Here is a 25,035-nt window from a genome sequence, read left to right as displayed (position 1 = left end):
CTAAATATATAGTAAAGAAACCCCCCAAATAAGGATGAATCAGTGACTGGGCAGGCAACCACCTCAATGAAAATAAGGAGGACATCCAAATATCTGCCTGTGTGTAGCAGCACCCTTATAAATCCTATTAGCAGAAGGTGCACTGATAGGACAACTTTTACATAAACAAACAACTATCATACTTCAAAAAGTTTGTTACTGGAAAAGAGGGTTTCTTCATGGCTCTGTCCTGTGTCTGATAGGAAACAAGGCATTATAGTCAGGCCACCTGGATTTCACCAGGGGCACTGTCCACACTGCGGTGTGTGTGAACAGTGTTCCATGGAATTGCACAGCGCATGCATGACCAATGCAATGGATTTAGTTATATTCCTAAACCAATTTAAGGGTAATCTTAGCCAACAGCATATGTAACCATTTATGAATGAGATTACCTTTATAGTATGCACTCTTCTATAAGACTGTTTAGTGAGGCAGTAGTGTAACCACTTGCAAATTTTATTTTGCTCGCAGAGGATGTTAATATTGAGAACTAGTTTTACTCTTCATAATTCCTTCCACTTCCTACTTCAATGAGTCATAAGCCAAAGGAATATTTCTCAAGAGGAAGAATTTTCTAGAGTCTGAAAGACTTTTGAAGGGAGTAGGCAACGTTTGACGATGTTATGAGTGATTAAACAGCGTCCTTTAGCGTCCTTTGTGTCTTGACTCGAGTGCTCTTTGCAAAGCATATGCTTTAGAGATCTAGTTATTGGGACTTTTGCTGCTTCCACACAGAAGCTCATGGTAGCTTAATGGCATTGGGATGCAAGCCTGATGTCAACATGGATGAACCAAGCTAAATTGTTCAGATTTCTCCCTTTCCTTCTGCATCACTTCTGACTTTTCAAGCTCACAAAATCTCAAGCTCTTTGGCCTAAATTGAAGCCAACTGTAAAGACAAACTATGCTAACTTTGATCTTCAAGTCACAAAATTAGAAGTTTTTCCATCTTAGTCAAAACCCTTGTTCGTCAAATGTCTTTAAACACAAGCTGTTACTTTATTACTGCTTTTTCCATTTTAGAGGGTTTCCAGACTGACTGTATTGTTCTTGTAAGAAACTTGTAAAACTTCGTTTTAACAATTTTAACCAAATTAGTGTTATTTTTAGGTTAGTTCTTTTGGCAGCTATAAACTTATTTAAATGATAACGTCTATTGCTTAAAATATTTTGGAAATCTACTTTTTTTAGAGAGTGCCTTTATAGATACTGTGTCAAAACATCTGGCTTATTTTGGCGTACCATTTATAAACTGTAGGGTCTCGGAAAACTAGTTCAACTCCTATTAACATCAGTTTAATTATTTGTCAGATAAGATTAATAATTTCTCCATACCTCACTGGTGTATAGTAACTATCAAATGGAATTATTAAACTCAACAAATATTATTGCAGCACTATCGATAATGGTTGTGAAATGCTTCTGTTATGATTCCTTGTTTGTTTTGCTATGCCTGGCTCCATAATTTCTCCCTCCTTTGCCATTTGTACTAACAGACCAACAACTCTCCCTCCCAAGTCCCCCGCTTTGAAGACAGACTGATAAGCCACAGGAAAATGCCTCAGATACGAAAGAAATGGTGGAAACAGATTGAAGCAAAGAGCTGGAGCACATATGGAAGCCGCCTAGCTGATAGAACTTTAATTGTGTGCTGCCTCCCTGCTGTAAATGCCCCAAGTTGATAAGAGAAGTTTAATTGGCTGAATGCTGTAAATGTAAATTGCCAAAGCTGAATTGCAGCAAAGCAGGAACCACATGTATACACAAAATGCTTTGCAATCTTTTGTAATTCAGCTTGTCACTAAGTGGAAAATCAAATATAAAGTTTCCAGTTCAGTAGCTTTGCAGTTATTTTCTTTCTAATCGAATGGACTCTCCAGAAGCTTAAATATTCGGAGAGTCAAAGTATGAGGGGATGCCCTGAAACCACATAAATCATTTTTGAATTTTCTTTTGCCAGTTTCGTGTCTAATATCATTTATCATCATGTTTCTTTTTCTGGACCACATAGATCATCCGTATGAATGATGGTCTCTCAAAAGATGTGTCCATATCCTAATGCCCCAAACCTGTGAATGTGACCTCATATTTTAAAAAAAGCGTTTTTGCGGATGTAATTAAGTTAAGGATTGTGACACGAGCTCATTTTATATTATCTACATGGGCCCTAAGTCTAATAACAAGTGTTCTTATAAAAGAGACGGCCATATAAAAATGGAGGCATAGGTTTGAGTTATGCAGTCACAAGCCAAGGAATGCCTGGAGTCACCAGCACTAGAAGAGGCAATGGAGGATTATCTCCTAGAGCCTTCAGAGGGAGCATGGCTCTGCTAACACTTTAACTGTGGACTTCTGGCCTCTAGAATTGTAAGAGAACAAATTTCTGTTGATTAAGGTCACCAGGATAGTGGTAATTTGTTATGGCAGACCTCAGAAACTAATACAGCCGCCAAGGCCCAATGGCAGTCTGTGTTGTATGGCTATGTTTGAAGCATGCAAGTCCTGAAAAGCAAAACACACATATGTGCACTGTATTAGATTGCCAGAGCTGCCATAACAAAATACTATAGGCTAGGTGGTTCCAACCACAGAAATTTATAACTCACAGTTCTGGAGGTGGGGAAGTCCAAGAACAAAGTGCTGGCAGGGTAGGGTTCACTCTGAGGCTTCTCTTGACTTGTAGATCGCCCCCATCTTGCAAAGAGCTCACACAACCTCTTCTTTCTGTGCTCACGGTAGAGGGGAAGGGGAAGAGAGAGCACGCTCTTTGATGCCTCTTCTTATAAGGGCACTGATCCCAGCATAAGGGTGCCATCCTCATGACCTCATCCAAACCTAATCACCTCCTAAAGGCTCCATCTCCAAATACCATCACACTGGGGGGTTGGGGCTTCAAACCTATGAATCTGGGGGCACACCTACAGTCCATAATATGTACCATCATCTTCTAAGAAGAGCACAAGCTGTATTCTGGCTTTAGAGTTTGTAACAATGTCAGGAAGTGATAAGCACTTGATGCTTGCTTTGAATAGGATGTACATTAGACTCAGATGAGACAGATTACTAGACTACATAACAAGTTAGGGGAAACAAAGTGACCAGTGCTGTTGACAGAAGAGATTCCATCTATGGCAAGTAGAAATCCAGTGGAACTGGGCAATGTCCAGTTATGTTTCAGGCAAACACAAAGGGAGAAGAAAGGTTTTAGAACAATGTGTTTGGTGAGGTTCTGTATTAGTTTCCTAGTCTGCCATAACAAAGTAGCATAAACTGGCTTAAAACAACAGAAATTTATTGTCTCATAGTTCTTGAGGCTAAAAGTCTGAAATCAAAGTGTTAGCAGGGACATATGTCCTCTGTAACCTATAGGGGGAATCCTTCCCTGCCTCTCACTCACTTCTGCTGGTTTGTTGGCAATCTTTGGTGTTCCTTCACTTGCAACTGCTTTTCTCCAGTCTCTGCCTTTGATATCACATGGCAGTCTCCCTGTTTGTCTCTGTAACTTCACATGGCTGTCTTTTCATAAGGATACCAGTCATATTGAATTAAGAGTCCGTCCTGTTAGTCAATATGGCCTCATATTGACTAATTACAACTGTGAATGACCCTATTTCCAACTAATGTCACATTCAGAGGTACCGAGTGGCTAGAGCTTCACCATGTTTTGGGGGGGACACTATTCATGCCTAACAGGTACTGTAAAGGAAGAATGGGGTGCAGCAGTACTGATGGCAGTCTTTGACAGGTGATGAAAGATGGCTGAGAAGGTCAACCTCAGGACAGTCTAGCAATAGCTAGTGGGGCTCTGAGCTCTAGGATGAGATTCAGGGACAATATTCCAATCACTGGACAAATCACTTGGAAACAGAGACCAAACCTAAGAAATTAGAAATGAGAGGAAAGAAAACTCAGGTCTGTTTTCTTTCAATGTGAGACCCCCGTTGTGAGAATTGCTAGAGAAGGTTCTAAGTGACTTATTTAAACAAGGACCGCAGATAGGTCTCCAGTGAACTGGACGAAACACAAGGAAAAACAGCAGCAGATGGGTGTTTACTACCAGAAATCAGAGGTCATTTCTCGTGAAATAGGTCGCAAGTAATGTAGTTTTGTTTCTATCTTTGCAGACACATTTCTGAACAAAGGTGGAGAAGGCTTTCACCAGCTTCCTGATCAAACACAAAGTATAGACATTAACAGCACAATGAGCAATATGTGCTGCGTCTCCTGGGCTCTCAAATTTCAACCTCTAAAGTCTAGTTCTTCAAAACCTTCTCCATATGAGACATAAGAAATGAGGAATCAAATCTAACCCCTGAGCCCCAAGCCTCCTTAAGAAAAGATGTATATTTTTGTTAGAAGAATGATCAATCTTTCTAGTAGATTCAAAATCAGATGCAGAGCGAAAGAATTTATTCAGTGAATGTAAATTAGCAACTTGTATAGCTTCACGTACAACTTATAGCAGTATTGGTAATATATGTAAATCCAGGCATTAGTTTCATTTGCATAATCCTTAAAAATGATGTAATTTCTCAATATGAGTGTGATCTTTCAATGTCATAATTAAAATGAATACAAGTATTAAACATTAATATAAGCAGAACAAATAAACTGTTCAGCTACCAGATTTAGCTAGACCAGCTGATCTAGCCATCTTAACACCCTCTTGGGTTCCCATTAGAGCGGGAAACATTTTTTTTTTCCCCTTAAGCCTCAGTTAATTATCAATTTCAGGAAAATTTGAGGGCTGCCATGTGAAAGGTCTGACATACATTCTGAAGTCAGGTATGGGAGCATAATGCATCTTTGAAAATAGATGAGGCTATTCTGACACTGAAGCTGAGGATATTGGGGTGGGTAGGGGTCAGGAGTTGCCAATGTCTGGGAAGCTGCCAAGTGCAAAAGAAAGCCAGTCAGACCAGTGGGTCTCTGCTTAAGCAAATGTTAGTTCTAAACAAACAATCTGAGCTTGTGACTTAAATATAGCTGACTTTTTGAGAGCAAGGATACAATATTAGGACTCAGCACCGGATAACTTACACATATGACCAATAATGTTCTAAGAACAAAGATATAAAAAAAAAAAAATCTTCATAATAAATAAAAATACTAAACACTTCTTTTTCAAATCAAGGCACGATGGTTAACTTAATGTGTCAACTTGGCTAGCCTACAGTGCCAAGTTGCTTGGTCAAACATCAAGTCTAGATGTTGCACGTAGGTATTTTTTAGATATGATTAACACTTAAAATTAGATTTTGAGAAAGTAGATTATCCTCCATAGTGCGACTGGGCCTCATCCAGTCAGTTGAAGGCCTTAAGAGAAAAGACTGAGATCCTCCAAGGAGGAATCTTTAGACTACCTTTAGACTTGAGCCATGACAATATCAATTCTTCTCTGAGGCTCCAGCCTACCCTGTAGATTTCTGACTTGCCATTTCCCACAGCCATGTGAGCCAATTCCATAAAATAAACCTCTCCATCTCACTTTCTTTAAATCCTATTCTATTATTTATCATCTATCTATCATCATCTATCTTCTCTCTCTCTCTCATCTAATTATCTATCATCATCTATTTATCCTATTTCTCTGGAGAATCCTGACTAATACACATGTTATAAAGCTTGGATGTATCCTCGTCCCATATTCAGTCTAGTGTTTCTTTGTGGGATATTATTGGCTTGGGACAATTCTTTGCGTGTGGGACTGTCCCACTTATTTCAGAACATTTAATGTTTCTGTCTCTCTCTGCATTAAATACCACTAGTAGCTTACTCTCAAGTCATTATGACAACCAAAAAGAATCTCACACATCCTCAAAGCCCTCCAAGGGAACTGCCTGGTACTGACCGAATTGAGAATCACTGATTTAGTTCGACCTACCATTGTATAGACAAAGAAACTGAGGTCATGAGAAATTGTGATTTTTTTTCAACTTTAATAAGTAGCACAATGATAGGAAAGACTCAGGTTTTTGGAGTTTAGTACATTCCTACTTCCTCTATAAATCCTATGAAATAAGGCTAGATGTGTTCATTTATATATCAAATGTATAAAAACCCTCGACATATTATGACTCGATCATTTAGCACCTAAAATTTACAATTCTACTTTTCACATTTTGAAGCATCTTCAGCTAGGATCTAATCACCTCTTGTTTGGTTCTCCCAGTGTCCACTCTGAAAATAATGCTCTCCTTCTTAGATTTAGCCATGTGCTTCCAGTAAGAGCTGTTTTACTCTTATATAATTCTGCCCTCCCTGGCTGCAGTTAGTTTGAGTGGACATCATGGCCCAGGCCAGCCAATCAGAATCATCCCCTGTTATTTTTCAAACTACGAAAAAGAAAGACTCAACAGTTCCCTTTCTAAACTGTGGAAACTAGAGAATGTGATGTTGGTGGTCATATTTTCCACTATGAGAAAGAAGCTGGTTTGCAGTGAAAGAAAATGAGAACAAGACACGGGGAGAAGCAGAAACAAGAAATAAAATAGGGGGTTTCTGCAGGGGCCAGGCCCCTGATTCCAGTCATTCTTGCAACTGAACTGCTTCACTGCCTCCTCCTAGTTTAGCTGCTTATCTCTTCCTTTCATTATATGACATACCTTAATATCCTTTGGACAAACTCCCTTTTTATTTGGATAAACTAGTTTAAATTGTGTTTCTTTCATTCACTATTAAAACATTTTTTTTTTTACCAGAAAATAACTCATTGAATTTTTTAATGATGATGAAATTTAGTAGAAGTACAGAACTAGTTACACGGGAGTTTGATGGGGCACCAATGTCATATAGTCTTGTAGGAATTAAGAGGCAGTGGCTTCAGTGGGGTTGAATGTGTACCGATATCATAATTTTCATCACCATCATCAGAATTATCTAGATATTTTTTTCTGAGTTTTTGGCTTATTTTTCTTCTTTCTTTGGTACTTTTCTGAAATGCTGTCCTCATCACAGTTCTCCAATTCAAATTAAATTTCTATTATTTGAGAAAGAGCATTTGATGTAGCATCTATAATTTCTTATGTACTTGCATGCAATGAATAACTGAACAAGGCTCTATGTGGAATTTCTCATGACACAGATTATAGATAGGGGCTTTGTATTTGATGTGTATAAGGTTCTTCTCATCCTAAATTCTCTGTTAGAATTTCTACACTAGGATTCCTGCTCCTTCTTGCAGACAAAAGCTCTCCGCTGATGGACGGAAAGAAGAAATGAATATGAGTAATGGGGAGAAACCAGCTACATTCTATAATCTGGTATTTCACAGAAAAGAATACCTTTGAGGCTTTATAAAAACTACAATAAAAAAAATTTAGAAAATTCACTTTATCTTTCTCCTTTCCTTGGTTTCCCTGAATCATGGACCACCATGTAGAAACCTGAAGAATCTGAAGCCATCTAGACTATGTTATGTGCTGTCAAATATTCGGGATGGAAACTTAAGGACCAGTTATAGTCCTCACATGGCTGAGATCCTAGACATCATATTCATTACCATCGACTGTGACACATGTGCTTCAGAAAAGAGAGGTGTTGCTAATATTTTTTCTTTTACACAAGCCATGTATAACTCTCTTCTCTCAATTTCTCTGAGAAAACAAAACCTCACAAAGAAATATTAAATAGAATGCCAAGAATCCTATAAGAGCCCCACTGCCAACTCTCATATGCCCAGAAGACAAAAGGTTCATTTCATTTATCCTTGCTGTGGCATATGTGGCATGAAAAACACACTCAAAGTCCCTGGAAAGTGAAAACCTGTTTCGTATCTCAGTCCTCAGCTTGCTTTCTCCTGTACTTTCAATCTCCTTGTTTTTCAACGATGGCTTCTCCTATAATCATGTTTGTTCACCCCAGTATCTGTATCTCCTTTCCCTCATTTGTGCCACCCAAGTCATGACCTACTAACTAAAGGTTGACATCCTATCTTTGAAGCGGCAGATTGGACACCCCTCAGCCCCATTACCATCCTGCTTATTATGTAACCACGTCACAAGCATGGCCCACTGAGCAGGCAAATGACCCTGGCACAAACCTGCCAATTTCTGTGCCCTGTCTGCCACAGAAGGCAGAAACTATTTTATTCACTCACCTCAAATTGAAGAGAAAATTTATAGTCAGAATCTTTGGCCATATCCTTGATGTACGCGTCAAAGTCATCCAACTGAACTGGGCTTTGTCAAACACAAAGAAATGCGTGTTTAAAAAATTCTGTTGGTAGGTACCATACCTTGTTTAATACTACTAATACTTTTCAAACATGACCAATTTTCTCAAAGAAAGTAGAAGTCATACTTCTTAAAGGTTACCACTCCTTTTTATTTGTCGTTGATGTTAAACTTAGCAGTCCTTAATATATTATAATTAACAAAAAAGCCATATATATTAAACTTCCTTGAAATAGAAGAAACACACCATAGGTTATAAATATTTGCATGTGTCGTCTTGCTCAGTTCATCTGTGAGGTCCACATGGCCACCATTAAGTCCACACTTCAGATGAAGGAACCGAGACTAAGAGAGGTCAGGTGAGTAGTCCACGGTCACGTGGCTATGAAGCCGTAGAACCCGGGCTAGAACCCAGAGAGAACGACTCCTGGTACAAAGATTTCCCACTTCAAAGCTGTCATTCTTCCAAAAGAATGGCTAGGCGTGGGGCCCCTGTCCTGGAATGAACTTCCTTAGAACTGCCCTCGCTGGCTGCTGTCTTTGAGCAGTGCACTGACCTTAAAGTTGAATTTAATGATTCTAGTTTTCAACTCAATACCAGGAAAATGAGAGCATCAATAGGGAAAGCAAATAAAAGAAAATATTTATGGGTTAGAAAAAGCAAAAGCAGAAAGGAGAGAAAAAAGAGAGACAGAGGGAGAACCAGGAAGTAGAAATATGAACATCAGGGACAGGAGAACGGTAAGGAGGAGAAAAAGGAAGCTGTGAGGGAGCTGGAATCAGTAGGACAAATATTTAGAGGGAAAAGAAGAAAGAGAAGTTGAAGGAGAGGAGTGGAGAGGGAAAAGGGGAGCCAAGGGGATGTGGTGGGGTGGGGCATTCGGAGTGAAAGAGAAAAGGTAAGGAGAAGGAAGGTAAATGGAAAGATCAAAAAGGGAGAAGCTCCTAAAGAAGGAGGCAGAGTTAGAAGGAAAACGAGAAGAGGCATGAGGAAACTGGTGTGACTCAAAGTTTTGGCTTGTGGGCAGTGTCCGCCTCCCCTACACTGTACCCAAACTTTTTGTTCACATCCTGCTTCTCCTTCTCCTCTCTGCCTGGGTCTTGGGAGGAGCAAGCCCTGACAGAGTGTCCCCTTATCCCCTATTGGTCCTGAAACCCTGTTCTTTAACCGCTAAGAGAGGTATATCTCTTAACAACCCAATCAATAATAATTTTGGACAACAAAGTCTTTTTTTCTGTCAAATCATTCCTTCCAGGTGACAGCACCTCTCCTTTGTTTAGGCTGCTCATGTCTCTCTCCATCACTTAATATATGCCAATGGAATGCATACTGACTTGAAATAGATTTAGAAAAAAATTATTCTGTTATCTATATATGCGAAAAAAAATCATGATAAATTTCTATATATCAAGGATAAATAGAAATATTTTTGCATCAACTTTTCTTTTGTATTATGTATTCGGTGATTTTTTTTCCCCATTAGCATGGATGTCATAGATCCAGCTGGAATCCTTAATTGCCTCTTATTAATTCAGCAATATTCTATCTTAGGCAAGTATCAAGGAAGAACTCTATTCACAGGAAAGTTCTACTCTTTATATGTAGAGTTAAACTAAAGGCCTGGAGGTGAAAATCTAACTACATTTTTAAAATCAACTGATGGTTGATTTTTACCCATCAGAATCTTAATTCTTACGTTTTAACAGTTCAGTAGATATGTGAAACCACAGGCTAGCAAGAGTAATTGTCTTTTTCTATTTATTATAAAGATTTCCTGAGACAGCATTTCTCAGAACATTTATTGTAACATCAAATATAGTAAAAGCCTTTCCCTGCAATAAGCACAGGACTTCAAAATACAAAATAGCAAAGATTTTTGTACAATTTCGATGCAGCTAAAAATTAGATTTTTTATAAATTTAGAATAACAGACTTCCTTCTGCAAGACTTTTATAATTCCTAACAACCCATTCTTTCTCAGATAATTTTCCTTATTCCTTCCTGACATGGTTTCTGTGTTACACATTCTTAGCAGTCACTGCCATCCATAAGCTATTACGTGCCATCCACACCAACACATAATAGCTTAGCTATTTGAATACACGTTTGCCTCTTTCTTAAGCATCTCTTTTCTTTGAAGACAAGCAATCTTTTATTTTGGCTGATTTACAATGCTATTTTATTATTATAATTATTATTCATTTTATTATCCAATTTTATTACTGATAGTGATGCTTTAAAAGCTAAATTTCTTACATCATTGTGATGCTAACTTTTGTACACATAGATACAGACCTACTTGAACATATATTTTTTCAACAATGACTTGTCTTTGTTAACTGTTGTTGGGAAAAAATGGGAATTGGGGCAAAACAGAAAGTAACATGAGAATTTGTAATTTACAGTGACATTTGAAGATAAGCACTTTTTTAAATTTGGAAAATTAAAATAATTATGAAGAACATTTTAAAATAAAATATCTTTAAATTAAATAGGAAAATATTTACTGTATTATGTACTTCAAAGTTGCTAAGAGACTAGATCTTAAATGTACTCACCACAAAAAGTAAATGATAATGATGTTACATGATGAAGATATTAGCTAAGCTATGGTGGTAATCATATAATATATAAATATATCAAGTCAATACATTGTATACCTTAAAGCTATACAATATTAAGTATCAATTATATCTCAATAATAATAAAAAACTTACTTAGTCAGTTTTCTCTTCTTTAAACCATTTTATGTACTCACCACAAAAAGTAAATGATAATGATGTTACATGATGAAGATATTAGCTAAGCTATGGTGGTAATCATATAATATATAAATATATCAAGTCAATACATTGTATACCTTAAAGCTATACAATATTAAGTATCAATTATATCTCAATAATAATAAAAAACTTACTTAGTCAGTTTTCTCTTCTTTAAACCATTTTTACTCCTGAGAATTTAAAAAAAAAAAAAAGACAAATTTATCTGGGCAAAAGAATTGATTAACATAATGATTAAACTTGAAGAGCTTTAAATAATTATATCAGAACCTCGATTTTATTTAATTTTCATTAAAAACATCTCAGGTTTATTTAATCACTTTTTCTTAAATGAGAAAATAACGACAATAATTTCAGCTTCATTTTTAAAGATTCTATTAGATTGCAGGAATATACCTATACTTTAGACTTAATATTTGCTAAAAACTGAACTCTGGAAATATAATTTCTTGCTACCAGTGATTAAGTTGTTAAAATATTTGTAAATACTTTACAAATAGATAGAGAAGTATCTACCGCCTGAATACTCCAGGTTCTACAGGCAAGAAGTAAAGAATCAGGGAATAAAAGTGAGAAATAATGGTAGGAGGGTGAATATATTGGTCTTTTAATTAAAGACTAAAATAACTTATTTGGACATTTTTGTTGGGGATGTGAATTTGTGTTATTGATATTGGCCTATATTTTATATAATTCTACTATTGCATTGTTCTTATTCAATACTGAACTAGTTTTTAAGTTATTGAAAAAATTAGACCTAGTACCTGCTTGTTTTTAATTCATTACTAGTTTGTAAGATCAAACACATGTAATGCTAACGTATGCTTCAGTTAATTACATTTTAAGAGGGTATTTAGGTGATCATTTTCAATCAACAAGAAAAGTAACTGACCTAAGTTAGCTAATGTTAAGATAGTATCTACTGAAACACTTTGTATTTTATTGCCTTATATAAATAATAAATACTGATTCATGATTGAGTGTGAGTGACAATTTTTACAAGTAATTTTCAAAGGTCTTTAAATATTGATGGAAGCACTCAAATTTTTATAAAATAGTCTATAGTAAATAACCAGTTGTGATTTGAGTACTCTCATGTGCCAAATTATTTATAACGAAAATTATGAGTGTTCAGATACCTCGATTTCCAGAAAGCGTTTAGCAGAATGAAGCACGACATTTTTTGTGCTTTCATACCACTTTACTCACAAGTATTTCCCAAGTTGTCTGGCTGTCAGTTGCATATATACTTCCTGCTAGACTGTCCTTTCACCCAAAAGCTGAGCACACTTAATGGAACACATAGGGGTGGTCAACAAATGCTTATTGAATTAAATTGAAACAAAACATCTTTGCTATGATACCTTCATGATTTTACTTAATGATTAATTAAGAATTTGATACTAGACTTGGGCTCGTGAGGTCCCATTGGGAAAAGGGGACTTGTGGATGGAAAGGAAATAATGCAGGATAGAAAATGTAGGAAAATATCTATAAAGCCAAGTGGTGTTTCTGGTTTTTCATTTTCTGATTTAAGGTAGTTTTTATTTCTTTCCGATTCTGAATGAAGACGATCCATTCAGTAATTCCTGCCCTATTTTTTCTCCCTCGTCTTCTCTTTGTCTTCCATATGCTTGGGATTTACAGGGAATATACATTACAGTTTTTATTTTGCCTCTCCCTCATCCCTAAAAAAAGAAAAAAAAAACCCCACACACATACACAAAAACAAAACAAACAACATTGTAATATTGGACAGAGCTATGTCATATAAACTTTTGGAATTCTATGGAAATACTACCTCTTGAATAATTTTTACTCAGCTTTTGCAATGACAATTTAATTAACTTTAGGAATCCCACATTTACTTTGTATAGCAGGAGCCAGTTACTCTCGTGCTTTATGAAAGCAGAATGTTAGCATAAATAACCAACAGTTCTGATAGAGTCAAGAAGTTGCCAACATATTTTCTGATTGGGAGTGAATTTTTAAAGAAAGAGAAAAAAGATATCTTGCCTATCCAAAACAGACTTTAAGGAAACTAGGAAAAAACAAATGTATGTGGAAGGGTAACACTGAATAAATTCAGTGCTGAAATATTAAGCTGCTACTATTCAACAGCTGTGTAGAAATCTGATTTATGGAAGAGAGGCACTTTTTTCTTTTTCAATTTCATCCGCTGATTGAATAAGCTTTAAATACAATATAAAATTCTAACTGTCATATACTTATCGTCATAAGTGTATGTCTTCATATTTTTTTGTACAACTTTCATTGTGCTGCCTAGCTTTTGCTTAATTCCTATAGATTCCAAATGGTTCCTGTATCCTAAAACTGAGGGACATGACGATGCTGAATTATGAGACTCCACAGCAATACTGATAGAATTTTTCCACATTGGCATCTACCATGTTTCAAAAGTTTTTCTCTAGTCTTTCTTTCTTTTTAAAGACAATACAAATTCTGGTCATAATCTTGATTGTGAGAAAATCCCGTTTTATATTTCTCCCATTGCAACTTGAAGTCTTAAACTTTGCCTGCGGTATTTATTCCATTCACAGAGGAGCTGAAGGACATTTGATCAATTATCCTTTGGATAGCTAACTCTCCAGATTGCTTCACATTTTCTCCTCTTCTGACCCCGCATAGGCCATTTTTGTCCAGTCTATCAACTACTTTTTTTATTTCCTTTTTCTGAGTCCTTTTCAAGATGCCCACATTTCTGGTCTGTCTGTACATAATTTAGTACCTAACACCATGGACTAATACTTAAGAACAATAATTATTTTTAAAACCAGTTCTCTGGGAAACCACTACCATTTTGTTTGTTTTGGATTTTTTTTTGGCTCAGGAAAAGAAATAGTCTTAGACCCTTTAGTCTAAGAATTCAAGATGATTGATTATGGTTATTGTATTTCATAAAACCTGAAAAAGATACTCTTCAAGATTTGATTATTAAAATAATTAGAAAGCCAAGAAAATAAGAATTTAAAGGAGGCTGCTCTTTACAGAAGAAAGAATAGATTTCAGAGAAACCTGGGTTTGGAACCTGAATTTTCTACTTAGTGTGATGTTAAGATAGTTAATCTTTTTAACTTTCTATTTCCACATCTCTAAAATGGAATGTTAGTGCCCTCTGCAGAGTTGTGGGGACAATTAAGTAACATAATTATACAAAGAGGCCTGCACATAGTCAGCTGTTCCATAGTTATTGGGTTAGCATTATTGTAAACATATGGAGGACCCAAATACAAGGTATAGTACTCTGGGTTTCTCTACCTTAAGGTATTTCCTCCTTCTTGGAAATATGGAACTCTAAAATAGATGGAGAAGGTAAGGAAAACGAAAAGCGTCATTTATTAAGATGGGAGTCCAATGTATTGACTCAAGGAGGAACAGATCACTAGTAATAAATAGAAGAAAAACATGTCAAGATCATCACAAGAAGAAAATTTAATTGGGAAAAAAATTAATTATTGTTAGCATCTTGGTACCATGAACTGCTTTGATTTATTTCAATGTAGGATTAATCATTTTAGAGGCTGCCAGCACATAAAGTAATTAAAAGAAATTTTCCTTTTTGCTTATTGCCCAAAAGCTAATTTTTAAAGATTTTGTGTTAGGTAAACAGTAAAAAAAAAAAAAAAAAAAAAATCACTTACCAAGGATTAATATAAAATGCCAAAAGATAATCAGTCCAAAGACATGAGGGTAGCAGGGTTAAGAAAGCAAATATACTCCTACGCCTGTGAGCATTAATAGATAACAGATGTAAAGATGAAAAAGTGGCAAGAGTTAGTAATATAAACGATGAACAGATATCAGTAAATTACTTACTGGGATCGATTAAAATAAACACCATAATTATAATTAAATATTATCCCATTCTGTGAAACTTAAACCTGAAAGCTTAAGTGCTATAATATTTTATTCACGTACAGCCTTATTGTAATCAGATATATTTTTCAACTTATTTTGTGTTAATTAGTCTGCTAGTAGGTGATTACATTCTGCATTCAGCTAACTGAAGCTCTTAAATGCTTCATTAGTTATCTCGAGTCTTATTCTTGAATATTACCCTGCGGTGCTTATGCTTATTTTAAGAAACCTGAATAACATCGTTTGATAGCTAATAGCTAACAGCAGTTTGTGGAGGAAATATAAATGGTCAGTTTATATATACTGATTCCGGTGAAGACTAAGCTTTTGGGACACATTCTCATAAAGCTGCACTACTGGTGCACTACTGTGATTTTCTATATTATTTTTATTTTAACTTATACATCATTTCTTTAAAATAGCCCTTAAAACGAAGGTATGTATGACACTTGTGTATATCATTCATTCAAGAAAAGTAGCTCATCAACTGTCTAGTCTGTAATCTTACCAATACTCAGCGGAGTGGGAGCAAAATTATTTAGTTTCACTTTAATTCTATCTAATTCAGACTGTTGATTTAAAATGCGTGGTTTGAAATCATGTACAGATAGTCAAACCACTTGTAAAATAGAACATTCATTAATGCAGATTTAAAAATATTCTATGGCTGCATCTATAGCTATTCTGAGAATTAGGGGGGAAATTCTATCACCTTGTCACTTTAGTTATTACAAATTCCCACTGAGATATCTATTCTCAGTGAGCCAGAAAATGCTGGTGCTGGTAAAACTGTTTTTGCCAAGGGCCGCAGGAGCATTTTCTTGATTTTATAGAAAGATTCTGAAGTGAATTCTTTTTTGCCTCATTTCTATAAGTTGTAATTGGTTGTGTAGTCAATACACAGCTCTCCTGAGACACAAGTATAAATAAATCATTTATTACACAGACCACTAGGCGTTTTTTAAGGGTGTGCCAGACGAGACATAAATATAAGTCAATTAGTCTCTTAATCTTGGAAAAAGTGCCAATTATGTTTGAACAAACCAAGAAATATTTCTTAATTTTTCACCAAGAGTTTATGAATTTCCTTTTCTTCACACTTAGATTAGTTGTATTTTAACAGCAAAATTCCATTCAGGTTAAAATTAAAAACAGCACCACTTATTGTCCTGTTAAAAAGAATCCTATTTCAATTGGACTTTCAACTAGAGTGGGCATCAACTTAGACACCCACTCAGGGAAGACGAGTTTACATTTTAAATAAAGCTCTCCCTCCCTCATTGATTCTGTAGAGTAAAATTTCTAGTCTCAGCTATCTATTTCTTTAAGATTAATCATTTTGGGGGATTAGCGGGGAAAAAAAGATTATTTACCAAGGATTAAGATGGAAGGTGTATATTTAAATGTGTTTTGCATGGTCGCTTGCAAAAAAGCTAAACTAGAATCATGTAAGCAGCGCTGGTTTCATATTAAATGATTGCTTAATTAGCAGTTTTGTTGGGTATTGGTTACAATGTATTGTTAATTCTCATGTATCACGTTGTTAGGTATAATGTCAACCAATTTAATCTAACAAAGTTTTCTTAATTCTCAAAATACCTCATCCTTCCAGGTTCTTAATACTCAAGCATAAAGAAAAATGAGGTCATATCTCCTCATGGGATTTTCCTGGCTTTCCTTGATATGCATTTACCTGTAAGAATAAGAGTTAAGGGCACTAGACTGTAAACTTCTGCTTGATTATTTGAACAGAAGTTGTGGCTCGCGTCCCCAGGCACTGAAATGTGAGTTTTAAGTAGAGATACTGTTCTGTCTCATGCTGCTTCAGTGGAGTCTCTCTTTGTGCCCTCAGCCATCACGTGTTCAGTGTGGCTTCTGCATTAAAGCCCTTCTTCCACACAGTTAATGGACTACTTGAATAACTGAAGATTTAGTCCTTTGTTTAATAGAATAGATACAGAGCAGATGATGACATATTCTCTACTTCATAATTGCATTAAACTAATATATACCAATACAATTCTGTGAAGTCCTAATCTTTGAAAATCCACTTCAAAGAAATTATGAAAGGATAATCGGACAAAACCATTTATCCTCTAAAGACAGTAAAATAAAGCTTGAAGCACACACAGCACAGCTAAGCTGTCTAGAGGCTTGTTCCAAAAGAATACTCACCAGTTGTATGGAAGCTTTCCATCCCTCTCTAAGGATGCAAAATTGACAAAAGTTCCTGCTCCACACTCCCTGTTTGAAAGGAACCAGAAAATCAAGGTTATTGCTCGATGAAGCACTCCCTTACCTTGACATAAGAGTCTTTACTGGCTTATCATCATAACATTAAATTTTTTTAAAAAAGCTAAAATAAGTTCCAAGTGTTCCTTTCACACACAATGCAAGATATAAAGATAAAGCAAAACAAAACAATTTTTCACAAGGTCATACACCCTCATATCAAGTTATTTGAGACCAGAAGTTTCAGTTCGCAGTTCTTTCCAAAGCACACTAATGATTCTAAATAAATCTTTGAACTACTTGGGGTATAATTTTTTTTTTACAAAGTAAGGTATGGAAACTCTCTATTTTTAGCAAATATTTTTCATGGGGTTTTGTCTTTATAGCATATCGATTCCTTTCCATAATCATGGTGAATCAAGCTGGATTGTTTTCTTTCTCCAGAAATTTTCCCTCATATTGTGATACCCATATTACATATCACTTGAGATGAGAGTAAAAGAATGATACGTATTGAAATAGATTGGCTTTTGCAGGGTCTCTTATCCAGAAAGCTGGTTATTAATATGTCAGTAGAAAATATCGTTAAAGCTTTTTTTACTCCCAGAAGTAAAGGAAAAAGGTGAATATATATTCTCATGCCTTTTTCCACCATTTGCCTAATATCATGCATAAATAACATAGTTTACTGGGGGTCATACATCTCATTTTTTCCTCTATATGAAATTAATGGATTTATTCAGAATTGAAGCAGAGATTTTTGACAGTATTAGCACAATGTGCGAATTACTTCAGTTATCTGCCTATATTTTATTACATGTTCTAAGAATAGTTTTCTTCTTTTGAAAAATATGCTAATGCATCATTATATTATATTGTATTTTAAATTACACATCATCAATTGATTTTCCTATGTTGACTTTCTACAATATATAGAAATTTATTTAAACTTAAATTAGAGGAATTTATTTTACCTTCTAATTCAAGGGTTCTTAAGCTGGGGCCAAGGATAGACTTTAGGGCTCTATGAACATATGTGGGAAAAAAGTGCATCTTTATTTTCACTTCTCACTGAATTTAGCCATTCCTTCAATTATTAAAGTAGATAAGAAGTCACAATAATATCATCAGTACTTGTGAGATTTGCTGACAATAGAAAAATGCGGATTTTTAATAACAGACCTGTTGCAGGTATTGAATATTGTTCATATTCATCCTTATGTTGAAATATGAGTTATTAAACACTACTAAATATTGTTTAATATATTAATGAAGAAGCATAAAACACATTTGTTTTTTAAATACTTTGATGACCACATTTTAACATAATTAGTTTCTCTTTCAAGCCTATGTATTTGATTTTATGCACTTAAAAAGAAAGCTTATTCTTGGAAGAGATCCACAGGCTTCATCAGACTGCCAGAGAAGATTATGGCACAAAAAATGTTAAAAATCTCTGGCTCTAATGGCCAGCTGGCTGAAGTAGAACCATTTCTCTAAAATATTTTGCTGTATGCACCACAGAGAATGCTTCTGCAATAATATCCTCATAAATACCACTAATTCTATTACTACATTGTGGCCCCTCCACTATTACTGTTGTGAGCTAACATTTATTGCACACGTCTTGTGACTTATGCTATGCTCTTACTGCATTATTGCTCCTCATGATCCACCAATGTAGGGGCTATATCATCTTCATGGTATACATTCTTTCCCTGGCTTCCAGCCTCCCACACTCTTAGTTTTCCTTCCATTCCACTGAATGCCTCTTGTTGGTCTCTTTTGCTGCTATCTTTTTTCTCCATGAAAATCTTAATACTAGATTGTTTCGGTGCTTAATCCAGGGCCCTCTTCTCTAATTTATACTTACTTCCTAGATTTCATGCAATCTACAGCTTTAAGACCATGAACGACGCCCAAACTGGAGATTTATATCTTGAATCCAGACTTCTCTCCTGAACACCGGACTTTCATGTTCAACTGCCTACCTCCACTTGTAGTCATCTCAAACTTAGCAATTACAAAACTGAAGTCTCTTAAACTCTTTCATCTGGAATCTTATTTCAGTTGATGGCAATTCCATCTTTCCAGTTGCTAGAGCTAAAAACCTTGGAGTCATCCTTGATCCTTACTCATTGTCATTCAACACACACTTTGTTAGCAAATCTTGTTGCCTCCGTTTTCAGAATACATCTGGAATCTGATCATTTCTGCCTACCGCCATTGCTGCTGCTCTGATCTGAACCACTACCATTTCTTGCCTGACTTACTCTAATGGCTCCCCCAGTTCATATGGCTGCTTTTGACCTTGCCTAATTACAGCCCATTTTTTACTGGGTACACTCTTCCCCCAGATAACACATGATTAACTCTCTCATGTTCAAATCTTTTCTCAAATGTCACCCTTTCAGTGAGACCTACCCACCTCCTAGAGCTCCTCTCCCCATATTTCCCATACAGGTACTGCCAATCTCCCTCAGTCTGCTTTATGAATTTTTCTATTATCATCTGCTAACATACAATGCAATCTTTTAACTTTTGTCCTTACAATTTATTGTCTATCTTTTTCACTAGAAAACAGCTGCAGGCAGAAATTTTTGTCTATTTTATATATTGTCATATCCCTAGCACCCAGAGGAGTCTTACACGTAACAGGTGTCCATTAATATTTGTTCAATGAATGAATAAAATTTCGATGAAGTGAGCAAGGTCACATAGGTTGTAAATTAGGATTTGATCTCAAGGAGTGTAATTTCAGAACTTGGTACTCTTGCCACAGAGCAATGTCACTTCCCTCCCTATCCTTTAAGATTCGTTCAAATGCCAACATTCAAGAAGCTTTATTTTTATATTCAGAATTCATTTTATTCCTCTACTTTCATGATATCCCATTTTTATCCCCTTCCTGGTTTGTCAGTTTATACCTTTAAATATATTTATTTACATCCATCTCTCCAGCTAGGTTCTAAGTACCGAGGGGACAGCTTAGATGTCTGATTTTTTTTTACTATGCCATATAAGGCACATCATATAAATCCTTATTGGATAGAATAAATGTTTATTTATGAATAAATGAATGACAGAATTCTCAGAAAGGAAAGGATATTAATTGACAATTCAGCAGAAGAACGTTGGGCAAATATAAATGTAAACTAAACTTCCCAAACCCAGTAGTACTCAACTAGGTAACAGTTTTTTTAAGAGCATTGATGATTGTTCTGATAATATAGAGGACCACAAAAAGTTCTTGATGATATGCTCTGATAAGAAATGCATCAGTGGTCAAAGAAATATGGAATCACCAAAATCATAAATCAAAAAGCTTTATAACTGCAAGAAAAATGAAACTGCCTGCAATTCTGAGTAATAAGATCAAAACTAATAGAGAACCGCTAACAGACCTAATCATAAACTCTATGAATCCTTTCTGATAAAACAGCTTCAACAGAACTAATGAGAACACTGATTTTTTTTCTTTCTTGTGGTGTGCACATATCCTAACTCCTTTCATTAATCATACTGAGTAGGCATAGACCTTTCTTTTACTTCAAAACAAGTTAGAAATTACGTAACTGTAATTAATGGATGCCTATGGTAAGAGGTCTGACTGTGTAAACCAACAATCCTATACTTTACCATTTCAATGGTAATGTTTTCTAAAATAATGTTTAAAATTCTTCTTAGAAAACACGTAAAATAAAAATAGACACTGAAAGCTGAAATCAGACTTACTGCTGTACAATTTAGGTTTGCAAAAGCATACATATATGATAAATAAAAATATTTAAAGGCTGTAGGAAAAAGATTAACCAAACTTAACTTACCTGGCCATCTGCAGATGCTTTTTCCTAAGAATGATCAGAGTAACCAGCAGCAGCCCAATTAACAGTGTGCTAAGGATGGCCAGCACTGAGATGACTACCACATTGGGATTCATCTCTGTAACTAAACAAATAATAAGCCACATGTTTTAATTACAGCCTCCATTACATGGAAACTAACAGAACCATTCATTGCTTACCATCTGATTTAAGAGCAACGGACTTATGATGCCAGTAACAGCAACAATGATGTTTTCCAAGCCAACAATGACCTCTTCCTAGTCAACCATAACTCAGTAAAGTAGCTTGATAAACAGTATACAAGGCCTACATTCTGGATGTTCTTATGAAAAGAAACTATAAACTGTAATTCCTGTGCCATAGTTTAAATTAACTTGAAAACCAAAAAATCTAGAAGTCATTATCATGTATTTTCATTCTTTAACATTTTAGAAGCTTAAAGAGTGGCAAATTCTTATTTTATGCCCATGACTTTAAAGTCAAAAGCACAAATGTATATTTCGCTCATAACTAATAATGTATATGAAAAAGGCATTAGCAAGCTACCATCTGCTGTGGCACTTAACACATTGCCAGAAACAGGCATTCTAATGATCTATAACCATATGTTGAGAGGTTTTCCATCTGTACAGCTCAAGAGATTAAACCTATTAAGACGTAGGGCCCTTAAGAACAAAGGTTGTGTCCCTTTTCCTATACTTTATATATAATGATTGGTCTACTATGACACACACTGTCTAGTTCATCACACTTCATGGAAGAGCAAAATATTAAAGGTGGAATTATAGGTAAAATGTTTTATAAAACTCTTAACAATGGACCAGAGGATAAGAAGAGAATGAGACCATCCTCTGTATTGACCATAAAATCATGGAACTGATTGTATGTCTGTCACATTCAATCCCTAAGGCGCTGGGTATTGTCACTTCTCACTTGGGACAACGTGACTGGTTCATCAGCAGAGTTCCTGAACAAACAGGACATTAGACTCGTGGTCAAAAGAACTTGTTCAAATTCACTTGACTACTAACTGCCATTTTGGAATCTATTTTATCCGTCTCTCTGGGCCTCATTTTCTTCACTTGAAAATAAGTTTATTGATATCATCTGCTTCACTGGCTTGCTGTAGAGATGACAAGGAATAATAAACATTAAATGATACTTAGGAAAGTGTAAAAGGAGGTAGAAATGAGAGACCATTGATATACTTTTCAGGTCCATTTTTGTCCTCTCTTCAGAAATTAAAAAACAAAAACAACAAACAAAAAAGTCAATGCTATTCATCATTGGATATAGTGGCTAAATATATGACAGATGTTACAGAAATGAAAATGAAGTCAGTAAAGGGAAATGTGATAGTAAAAGTGGTTTTATTATAGGAAGCTTCATAGAAGAGCTCAGATTGCAAAATCAGACTCCAACAAACAGGGGAGTGAAACATAACTCAGAAAAAAATAAGGAAAGAGCATTATCCTGGATCTTTCACTAATTTTAAGTCTCCCTTCTTATATTTTCTGCATGAAACTTTGATCCAATAATTGAGGTCTGCCATTGTTTGATCAGTGACAGCTAAGGGGCCAAGGCTGAAAAAGGTGAACCTGAGTTGATTAGGATACTGCGCTTCTGCTGAAGAGGATGAAGAAGACGATAAAGTTGATAACAACTAGCATTTAGACAGCATGTGCTAGCGTTTTATGTACTTTATATCTAAGCCTCAAAACAACTCAGCAAGATATATACTGTAATTCTAATTTTACAGATGAAAACAAAGGTTCAAAGACAGCAAATATCTTCCTCTAAATCACATAGCTAGTAAGTGCAGTTTGGGATTAAAATTAGGTATTCCTTGATCTCAAAACTTGGAATTTTCCAGTAGAATGAACACAGGTTCCATTTAAATGATATATTATATATATTTAAAAATGAAACATAAGAAAAATTTGGAAAGATATAATTTCCAAAGACATAAGACTCCACTAATGCATGTAATTACCCATTGTTGAGACGGCTATAAATGTGGGGACACTGGGGCTGTCGTGGCTAAAGCTGGTGACACTACAGTTGTAAGCAGTGGCAGGAAGAAGGCTGGAGATGGTCACAACATGAGAAGAAACAGAAACTGGTTCCTGGAGATGCAGAAAATAAAATAAATGTTATGTAATCTTCATCTATTTTGATTTAAAAATTTTTCATAGTTGTGTAGGTAATATATGGATAGAGAAAAAATTTAAAAAACTAAAAAGAATAGCAGTGAAAAATAAGTTACAAACAATGCTACAGTGAACATAATTTCATAATTATGAGAACATGTGTATATGTCTTCAAACACACTTAATATTTATATGTATATGTGTACATACATACATTCATACACAAAACCAATGCGTGTGTATCTGTGAATACACACACACACATACACACACTCATATTCCTAGAAGTAGATTTGCTGGGTCAAAAATTTGTAAATTTTTAATTTGGAAAGCTATTGACAAAGTATTCCCCAGATATTTCCAAGTTATCCACCTACTATCAATATCTGAAATTATACCTTGTTATAGTCTTACTTAGCATTTCTTTCTCCATGAGTGAGGTTGACTATCTTTTCATGTATTTAAGAGCCTTTTGTGTTTATTTTCTATAAAATATTTGTTTAGAGTTCTTGATCTTTTAAAAAAATTATTTCTAGTAGTTCTTTTTATATGAAGGGCACTACCTCCTTTGTCTGCATTCTCAGCTTTTAAATAGTATCCGCCAAAGACATAGTGACTTTGCATCCTCCAAAACATTTAATATTAATTTATTCTATGAAGAGCAAGTTGTTAATTTGTTGAGCCAATAGTCAGACTAGTGACAAAAACTACTGTACAATATAAAAAGATGACCCATCAAAACACTCTTTTGCAGAAGAAAGGCCTGAAACTGCCCTACCTGCAGAAATGAGAGGTATCAGCACTTACTTATTCCTTGCTCCCATTTCTTTTATTATCCCATGAAAGAATGCTTCTAAGGAAAGACTTTTGCTAATAGGACTCATTTGTAGTAAGTAGATGCCTAACCATTGTTTTCTTAAAGGAAGATATTACTGTGGTTGCAAAAAAGAAAATCCACTATTGGCAATGCAGTTGTTTTCAAAAAGAATTCTTAGAATAGAAAAAAAAAAAGATTCAACTGTTTAGTACAGATCAAAAAGAGATAAGTTAGCAGAAGGAAATTTCGAAAGGGGCAAGGAATAAAGCGAATTATCTTAACACTCAATATGAAAAAATTTGTGCTCTTAGCAATCCTTTTTTCTTCGCCATCTCATGAACTTCATTATTTAAAAAAAACATCAGTTATTCATGTTCATGGTACTAGTCTATACACAGTGTTTCATGATAGTCACTCACAAACTTGCCCTTTTCTTTCTATGACTGACTGTAAAATATTTTCTCTTGTGATTTGTTATCCTGAAAGCTACTGGTTTATCTCTTCCCTTCCATTCATTTTGACCTGGGAGACAACTCAGTATTCATCATATTTGCTATTTGTGATTCTAAAGCTTTAACAGTCACCTTTCTCAGCCTTCATTTTCCCAAACAAAATGTCCTTCTTATTAGCTAGATATGAACCCTTCTTTTAAATTGTCTTAATAATATAGGTCTCTCTTATGGCACTTATGTTTTACTTTAATTACTTCTAGGCTAATGCCATACCCAAACTGTATGAAAAAAATTTTTTGAAGGCAAGTATTGATTCCACCATTTGGGTTCCATACAGTGACTTTCGCATAAATGACAATTGGTTCATATTTGTTAAATTATGTTTTGTACGACAGTATCTTCATCCTCTCAATTAATTCCATATCCAATAGAAAAAATGAACCACTTTAATTCTTCAGTAGGAAACTGAGTGGCTAAGGATTGGGGATAAAAGATAAATACAAAGATGAAAATAAACTTGGCAATTTGGCAAGTTGATTGTCATAACTTATTTTGGGCTTGTTCTAAGCATATTGTTAATTTTATCACTGAAACAAAAAAGCATAAGTGAACAGTTTTCATTTTCTATAGTTCAAAGAAATAAAAGATTTTCATTTTGCT

General features: G+C 35.1%; 1 protein-coding gene across 2 annotated transcripts in view; it reads right to left on the bottom strand.

Annotated features, from left to right (window-relative positions):
- Positions 1-25,035, bottom strand: part of PTPRO (protein tyrosine phosphatase, receptor type O) — a 183,021-nt gene that overhangs the window by 13,371 nt on the left and 144,615 nt on the right. Inside the window, exons 14-19 of one of the 2 annotated variants that reach the window (XM_006912654.2) lie at positions 22,950-23,082; positions 20,939-21,059; positions 17,055-17,123; positions 14,663-14,746; positions 11,135-11,170; positions 8,141-8,222 (exon numbers count right to left, since the gene is read on the bottom strand). In XM_006912654.2, the coding sequence (XP_006912716.1) occupies positions 8,141-8,222; positions 11,135-11,170; positions 14,663-14,746; positions 17,055-17,123; positions 20,939-21,059; positions 22,950-23,082 (525 nt within the window). The remainder of the gene's footprint in view (positions 1-8,140; positions 8,223-11,134; positions 11,171-14,662; positions 14,747-17,054; positions 17,124-20,938; positions 21,060-22,949; positions 23,083-25,035) is intronic. The other variant, XM_006912655.2, reaches the window with a different exon arrangement.

Source organism: Pteropus alecto, unplaced genomic scaffold (assembly GCF_000325575.1).
Source record: "Pteropus alecto unplaced genomic scaffold, ASM32557v1 scaffold103, whole genome shotgun sequence".
Classification (NCBI taxonomy): Eukaryota; Metazoa; Chordata; class Mammalia; order Chiroptera; family Pteropodidae; genus Pteropus; species Pteropus alecto.
This window is presented reverse-complemented; position numbering and strand designations above follow the sequence as displayed.